Source organism: Lupinus angustifolius, unplaced genomic scaffold (genome assembly GCF_001865875.1).
Source record: "Lupinus angustifolius cultivar Tanjil unplaced genomic scaffold, LupAngTanjil_v1.0 Scaffold_179_17, whole genome shotgun sequence".
Classification (NCBI taxonomy): domain Eukaryota; kingdom Viridiplantae; phylum Streptophyta; class Magnoliopsida; order Fabales; family Fabaceae; genus Lupinus; species Lupinus angustifolius.
The window spans coordinates 138,184-147,000 of record NW_017726569.1 but is presented as its reverse complement, the minus strand read 5'-3'; the positions used below and the strand labels follow the sequence as shown (position 1 = coordinate 147,000).

The 8,817-nt window shown below is 31.7% G+C and overlaps 1 protein-coding gene across 1 annotated transcript; it reads left to right on the top strand.

Moving 5' to 3' along the window:
• Positions 1-3,896: 3,896 nt before the first annotated feature.
• On the top strand, positions 3,897-7,354 carry LOC109340459. Its single transcript, XM_019578162.1, has 7 exons — positions 3,897-4,308; positions 4,396-4,484; positions 5,537-5,599; positions 5,680-5,781; positions 5,900-5,965; positions 6,236-6,314; positions 6,462-7,354. Exons 1-7 carry the CDS (start codon positions 3,996-3,998, stop codon positions 6,971-6,973), a joined length of 1,224 nt encoding a protein of 407 aa, XP_019433707.1. The 5' UTR covers positions 3,897-3,995; the 3' UTR covers positions 6,974-7,354.
• Positions 7,355-8,817: the final 1,463 nt, after the last annotated feature.

The following is an 8,817-nucleotide window of genomic DNA, read 5'->3' as shown; positions in this document are numbered from 1 at the left end:
AGTTGCAAAAAGTTCAAAGATAAGTTCTAAGAAAGTGTGAGAGCTTTTGAGAAAATAGTATGAAAGTTGTATGTATTCTCTTGTATGTTGTGTGTTGTTTGTGTGAGAGTTTAGAGCCTTTATATGGAGTTTACAAACACCCTTTGAAGGTTTCTGAAAGTGTATGAGTTGTTTGGAGTGAAGAGATTTCGTTTGGAGTGAAGACCTTTCACTTTGAAATCTGAAAAACACTTCCAACAGCTCTCAGTAATGGGTTACTCATTTGAGTAATGGGTTACTCAAACTTTCTGTCCACTTGAAATTCGAATTTTACATTTAGTAATCGGTTACTCACTTTGAGTAATCGGTTACTCAGCTTCAAAAATCAGTTTTTTTAGTTGGATAACTCTTTTCTCACACATGTAACCTGTTACTCAATGAAGTAACCTGTTACACACTATTTTTGAAAAATGTTTTAAGTCTTTTAAAAGTGTCTCACATTTTCTAAAAAATAGTTTGAGCATTTATACTTGTATATACTTAAGAGTTTAGGATAGAAGTACTTACAAAGACTTAATCTAATGTCTTGAAGCTTTATCTTCATTTGTCTTCATAAGTCATCTTCCTTTTCTTCTTTTTGGTGATGTTGGTGTCTTCATCAAAACCGTGCCAAGGTCAGGAGCAAGATCTTCTTCACACTTATTCTGATCACTCAATCATATGTAAGTTCTCAAATAATAAACATTTTCTTCATCCCAACTATTATCCTCTTTAAAACTTTAACCTAACCAATCATTTTAATTGCATGATAATGAATACTTGTTGTACTCTATCAAGAGAAAGATTAGAAAGTAGTCGACTGTATGAGTTTGCTTGTTCACTGCAAATGAATTCTGCAATTACAGTAGCATGAAAAGTTCAGGAGCAGATTTAGTATAATGTTAGGAACTTTTGGAATCGTGGTCATGAAGCAAGCAGCTAGAAGTTTCTTATGGAGTGAAAAACTCGTTAACACAACTTTGCTTTCTGCTAGAATATTTAGTAGCGAAAGAATGACGTGCTCCAATTGAAGCATGAAGTAACTAAAAGGAAGAAAATGCAAATGAAAAATTACACACGAATAGACATTTTCTATTTCGTTTTCCTATGTCCAATGTATTACCACTAATAGGATTCTGACAAATATGTATTAACTAAATATTAAATTATTTTTAAGTTACATTATTACGCATAACAGTATTTAATTGGTTGAGAATAGAGAGATAAAAAATTTTAGTATAAATGATTTGTGTTTGTTAAGTGATATAGTCCTATGGCATCATTGGTCAATTGTCCGTGCCGGTGGTCTTATGGTTAGGATAAAAAATTTAAGGAATGAGATAATGAAGGTTGAAGGTTCAAGTCTTACCCACAATAAATATAACTAATAAAAAATTGAGTTATAAGATGGTATGACGGTTAAGACTTAAGACTCACACATCCACAACAAATACTAACCTAGTAGCATTTGCTTCTAAAAAAGTCATTGGTCAATTATCAAAATTTGATTTCTTCACACTCTTTGAGAGATGAGAGAGACAACTATAGTCTCCAATGAAATCTCTCATAAAAAAAGCAAGAAATACCCTAACAGAACCTAAAAAATATTCACATGTCGTCATCACCCTATTAGAAAGCACCTATACCAAACTAGAAAAATTCATAAAGAAGAAAATGATGGAGTACGTTAAAAATATTAGCTATTGCTAATTTTCTATTCATGTTTGTTTTATTTAATTTATTTTAAATATATTAGCTACCGGTATATACTGAGACTCATCTTTAGGAGGTTATATATAATTCTATAAAGATTTATTTATACTAAAGTTAAGTTAAACTCAATCTTAGCTGTTCATTTTTTTAAATATAACGGATCGTAAGGGTGAGTGAAATAAACGATGAGAGGAAAAAAATTAAATAACTTTTAAGTTTAACACATTCGGTATGTTGGATTTAAGAAAATGAATAGCTGAGATTGAGTATAACTAGTGTAACTTAATCTTGGTGTAAATAGATCTCTCATCACAAATATTAGCTATTACTATTCAACTTTTTATCATTTTAAAGATAGAATTTTCTAAAGAAAAGCAAAATAAATGGGTATTTGGCAATGGCATAAGCTCTATTTGGCACAACTAGCTTATAAATTAGCTAAAAGCTTGTAGGCCAATTAAGAGCTTATAAAATATAGTTGAAATATTATAATATTTGATAAGGTAGCTAAGTAAAAAAAATTATTAGTTAAGATTATTTAGTAATCTAGTTGATAGGATCGCTTATAAATTAGGAGTGAACGCACTCGATAATCTAATTAATTCAAACAAAACTATTTAGTAAGATAAGCTAAGAAACTAGTTGATAGGTGTAAAATAAAACACAACACTTACCTATAAGTCATAAATCATCTAAAATAGCTAATCAAATACTAGCCCATTAAAGAAGCTCCATTGTCAAACGCAATCAACAAACTTATTTTTATCAAATAAGCTAGTAGTTGACGTTCCTCATAGTATTACCAATCACACAACTAACTTACAAGCTACCTCACTGATAGTAGTTGTCAAACATCTCTCTATTCCATTTTTAGTAGAAATTACCTTAATTATTTATTATATTGTTTATCATTTGATATTTTCTAACATTTTTTACAAGGTTTTGTAACTAATTGCTATCATAAGGTACTAGTTTTTTTATCACTTTAGAATTAATTCAAGAGTTCTAGTGGTTGGTGGCATCAATTGTTTTTCACCATTAGCGAACTTTGCAAATGAGATTTAAAGGATTCGAATGCTAGAGTTGGCACTATTTTAAAAATGATTTTATCCTGATTATCAAATTTCAAGTTTGAGGATTAGTCAAACAACATAAACAAAAAAGAGTTAATGTAAAAGTATAAATTTGATATATCGTAAACTATTATAGTTACCACTCTACAAATTACAATACCAATCCATTTCTTAAGCCTGGCCCATCATGAACCTTTAGGTCAGGTCAAGCCTGCAAACTGCAAAGTGAATGAATTTTAAAAAGTTTGTATGTATTTGCATAGACCCCATGTTTTGATGGGTTAACATTTGATGTGTCATACTTTCTGTTACTCAGTTGATGTATATTAGATTTGAGATGATATTTTCTATCGTAAAAAGAATGTAAATGTATATATCATCACTTTTGATTAGATAAAAAATATTTAATTATTAAATTTTTTATTTAAATATATTTTTATAAACTAATCACAAGTAGATTACATATAGAGTGATATATTTTTTGGATAGAAGATGTATTTCCGTTGGAATTAGACCTGATTTTTTTGAATTTAGACTTACAAATTCTCAGAAAACACATCTCTTCAATTATTAATTACTTCAGTTTAAAATGGGAATTTGTCATTTAGGCTGTCATAACCCTAGTTTAAGAGTTAATCATTTTGTTTTTCCCATGCTTGTTGATTTTATTTTGCATGTGGTATTTATATTATTTTCTTACACAAGCAGTTTCCAAATTTCTAAAGAACTTAAATGACAATTTGCAATAATTGGGATAATGGAATCAGGATTAACGTCCTTTTCAATCACACGAGCCCTAAGTTTATGAGGAAAGATGCAAGTCACTAATATTATTATAGGTTATGGATAATGTAGCATATATACTGATTTCAGGGTAAATATTTATTTGTTACATTCAGAATATCATATACTATTTATTTATATTACTTTTTTGAATAATCAATAATAATAAAATATAAATGATGGATAACACAATAACATTATATAAAACTCATTTATTATCAGTACACTTTATTTTATTTTTTTTTGTACATAAATATTACACTGTATTTTTTCAATACATTTGAGTCCTAATTTGAAAAAGTTGGGTCCAAAAAATAATTCACATAAACCTATCGCATTCCCTCGCCTTCCCGCGCATTTGATCTAATGAGTAGAGTGTAGAGTGTACATCGCGATTACCAAAAACAAATGGAAGAATTAGAACCATGGGAAGCACTTGACGTAGACGATTCTGATCTCTCTTCATTTCTCCGCCCTTGCAAACGTCACAACCCTTCTTCCCCTAACAACTCTCAACCACCGCCACTTCACCTGATTCCCGGCCCAGCCGGTGAAGTTCAGGCCGCCATGATTCACCGCAGAGCTCTATCTCACCGGCTGTCGCCTGTTTTACCCACGCAAGAGTTCATACGAAGGGCTATCCAAAACGGAAGTGACCAAACCGATCGCGATTTTAAATCCAACGCTTGGCTTTCTGCTTTGGAATTTGTTCGTCGAGGAGGTGAGTTCTTAGTTTATGTATCGATTTGAGTGAACGTGATACTTTGTTGATTTTGTTGCTGATTCTGATTGATTTTTTTTTAATTAGGGATTGGTGATGGTGATTGTGTGGTGAATGAATCTGTTACGCGTTTGAGCTTGATCAAGAAGCATCGCAGTTTTGGAATTGTACCTCAGGTACTTACTTCCAATACTTAATTACGGTGAATTGCAATTAGGATTTGCTCAATTATACTTGACTGTTACAATCTGACTACATGAGGAGAGCCTAATCCTGTCTTAAGTATTTGAGTTTGCTATACTATCCAATATGAAGTTTGCACTTTAGTGGCTGTCGTCCATAACTTCTATTACTCTATCGATATTGACCTGATGATAACACTTTCTATTTCCGTGACTGCATTCACCTATTAGTATTTATTAATATACCTTAGTCCAGCCCATATATAGCCATTTTTGTTGCACAACTGTCAACCGACAATGAAAGATCCGATTGGTAGGACTTTAAAGCGAATGAGGAAATCTCAATCCAAAATACTAATATATTAGGTGGGAGAGCCTCATGATTTAGTAATACCATATTGAGTTTGTTTTGCTATTCAATGTGGACTCTTAACATTGGCACCGTATTGTTTTTAGAGTTACATTCACATCCCTTGAAATAGCTAGCTATCAACTTACTCTTTACTCTTACTTATATCATACTGTAAAAGATGTAACCTCTGTTTGGTAGATGAGTATAATTAGTTAAACTTTATGGAAAGTCAATAGACTTTATCTTTGACTTCACCTCCTGGATAGATTCAATAATCATTACCCTTACCTTTACTACAGGGATGGACTTCCATGAGAAATGTTTTGAATGTAGTTAAGCTAAACTTTAGGATAATCGAATTATTTCTCACCCATCATCATCGTTATTTATGGATAAAATTGATCCACACAATGTTGTGAAATTCTTATATTTTGAAATTCTAAATACGTCCTAATATGCATTAGTTTTTAATTGAACCGCTTCTAATCATAAAATTTTAATTAACCATGTCCTTAAAACTCTTGTTGGTAAAATACCTATTTAAATCTTGTTTGAAGTTTAATCACCAAACTAAAATCTTTTGATCCGTAGGGACTTATTTAAAAGTTGAATATTGTAAAGACTAAAGATCAAAAGATTAATTTAATCTAATTATGTTGTGCTTTTTATTTGGATGCGTTATAATTGCAAACAGGTTGTTGCTGTTATCAAATCTTGCACTTTGAATGGTTTTGGAGATATGATGGTGACCCTCAAGGTATTATTACTACGGCTGCTGTGAATGTAATATCCTGCAATTAGGCATTGAGTTTTGATAGTAATGACTGACATAATCAGGATCCTACAACTACAATTGGTGCTACTATACATCGTAAAGTATTCACCGAGGAACAATTTAGGAAGGATATTACTGTTGGTTCTGCTCTAGTCCTCCATAAGGTCTCTTACTTTGGTGTTCAGTTTTTCCCTGCTTCAACTTTTGTTTTCTTTTTTCTCAGAACAACTTTTATTCTAGAAACAAATTTTGCTTGTTTGTATTCAATTATTAACTTTTCAGGTTGCTGTGTTTTCTCCTACGCCCTCTTCATGTTATCTCAATATAACATTGCGCAACATAGTCAAGGTATCAACTCATCACTCTTTTACATTTCATTTCCCCCCTCTTTTTCAGCATATAGAATTTATTCCAAGCAAGTCTTAATTCAGTTGAACTGAGTGTAGTCTATACCATTTGCTTTCCTTGTTAGGAACTTGTAAAGTAAATCGTAATGAGAATGAGATGCCATTTTGGACCCTAATTGCTTTTCCTTGATGGATAGTTGAATGAGTTCCATTAACAAATATTGAGAAGTATTCTTTGTGTGTGTGCTGATAGCTTGTTTATGTTACATAGGTCTTTTCCAAGGAGACTGGACCTCCATCTGAACAAGTTTATCCTACACAATCAGTGAGACGTCCTACATCTAGTATAGGTAGCTGTTTAGCATTCATATATAGCAGCAATATGCCTGAAGTTCTTTCGTTAGATCCTCTTGTCTTCAGCAGTTGTAACTGACAACAATGAGTTCTAGAAAATCCTTATATGTTCTTGCTCATTAGTTTTGCATTCTTTGCAACAGAAAGAAATGAAAAGTCTTGGAAAGAACTGACACCACTGCTAGGCAATACGCTCTCTCCGCCGCAGAAAAGAACTGAAGGAATCATGACCAGTCTCAGATTAGATTTAAGGTGTACAGAAGTAGCAAGTAGTGATAAGCAAAATGAAGAAAATTTGGTTCAAACAAGCTTCCACTCTGATCATGGAAACGAGGGAAACCAAGAAAATGTTTTAGATAGAGAGAAGTTATCACCAAGACAAGATAATGCTCATATACCTGTGGAAGTAACCTGTGGTGGTGTGCTTGAAAGTGAGATAGGAGATCAGCCCAACCCTCCTAAATTGGGTGAAGGAGACAACTTAGCATGCAGTGCTCAAGGAAATAGTTCTTCAACAACTTCAGCTTGTACATCTAATGGTCAAGAATCTGGGATAAGTGATCACTTGTATAAACAAAAAGAGATTGTAAATCCAGAAAATTCGATTCCGCAGTGGACAGATGAACAGCTGGATGAGCTTTTAGCATTTGACTGAGATAGTAGTTTTTGTTTGTCAGAGTAATGTATTCAACATGATGATGCTGATATATGGAGTTTAGGTGTCTTGGTAGTCCATTTACAGGTTTTGGCAGCTTAACATGGTCTTGGTTTTATGTAAACATATCCACAGGACTAACATCCATGGTTAAATACTTGGCTGGTACATTCTTAATCATGCCGACTCCTTTAAGGACTAGTTATGATAGCTATTTGTAAACCACTAGCTTCCAATATGGATCTGTTTGGAATTACACACTATCCTATTCCTACTCAAATTTTGATCAGCAACAATTGATCTCTCCAATATAATGGTTAACATTTATCTTACCCACAGCACTCATCTGCCGTTGTGTGGAATAAATTCAGTAATTTCAATAATAATTTTAATTCCTTTTTTTGCTGTACAAAGGGATGTTGTTACATAATGGTCCACTGATGTGCTAAAACTTCAAGTGTACGGTTGTGTCATAAAGTAATAAGATTAACCATGATGGGACTGGAAATATCTCTTGATTATGATTAGTTAATTATTCCTTATAACATAGAGGGTCGAGAAGATTGAAAATTGTTCCAAATTCCTACATCATAAACTCTAACAATATAATTTTGTTCTCCTCTTGTATATGACATGAAAAACTATGTTGATATCAAATACATCTCTCATCAAAGTTATAACTAGAGGTGTCAAAAAGTACGAATATAATTTATGTATATCAAATTGTAGCCCAAACCCGTCCTAAGCGGGTTGCAGGTTGTGGCGGACGGCCTGCATAATATTAAAAAATTATTTAAATTATAAATTATTTAATCTATTATATATATATATATATAATTTGATATTAATGTATAATTTTTTTAACACACTTCATATACTCAATATAACCAAACTTATAAATTTAATGTTCTGTTTTTGAGTTAAGACGTGAAGTCCACATATATAATTTTTAACATAATTCATTTATTAAATATTTCATTATATTGGACTCTCACTCTATAACACAATATAATTTGGACTTCACTATAATATATAAACTATTAGGCACTATCAAAAATATTATCATTCATGTATGTTCTTTATCAACATTTTTATTATGAACTATTATATTAAATTTGGTTGTGTGGAGTTCTCTATGAGAAAAAATTATGTTGTCTTTTAGTTTTGATGTAAAAGTTATTTTCTTTATTATGTTTTTGTTGTAGAAGTTAAATCTAATTAGGTACACAATTAAGAAAGGAGAAGTGAAATCTATATGGTTTAATGTCTTCTAATTTGATTTGATAAATTATTTTTTTATTGGGCTTAAAAGGATATTATGCAAAATAGGAAAAACAATATAATGTTTAACTTTATAATATTATTGTAATTTATAAATATTTATTGTATAGACATTACTCTATTTTTATTCAAAGTTTGTAACATAATTTTTATTATCTATTTTTTATTATAAGTTTTGTAAAATAATTTTTACCTAAGGCTTATTACCAAGCCAAAGGTTCCAAAAAAGATTAAAAAATAAGGAAAAGCGGATTGCCCGAGCCAGTCAGGGTAAGCCCGAGTCGAGCCCGATTTTCATATGACCAGGCCAGGCTGGGATGGGCTAAAAAACTCGGATACAATAAAAAGTGTCTAAAATGATACCCAAACCCTATAAATTTCCGGGCTTTGGCGGGCTGGCCCGTTTTGATACATCTAGTTATGACGATGTCAGTTATGTAGATAGAAGATTTTTTCCTCCAATGTGTCATTGTAGAATGGTTGCTATTGTATACACATCAAAGACTATGAAGAACCCAAAGAAACAATTCTATGAATATCCATATTTCAAAGTTGGCACTATT

What these genes read in the sequence shown, in the direction of transcription:
- LOC109340459 (XM_019578162.1), top strand. Translation starts at nt 3,996, where the DNA reads ATGGAAGAATTAGAACCATGGGAAGCACTTGACGTAGACGATTCTGAT. An exon ending in GGAATTTGTTCGTCGAGGAG is followed by an intron (nt 4,309 to 4,395) that starts GTGAGTTCTTAG and finishes TTTTTTAATTAG; the next exon opens with GGATTGGTGATGGTGATTGT. An exon ending in ATATGATGGTGACCCTCAAG is followed by an intron (nt 5,600 to 5,679) that starts GTATTATTACTA and finishes TGACATAATCAG; the next exon opens with GATCCTACAACTACAATTGG.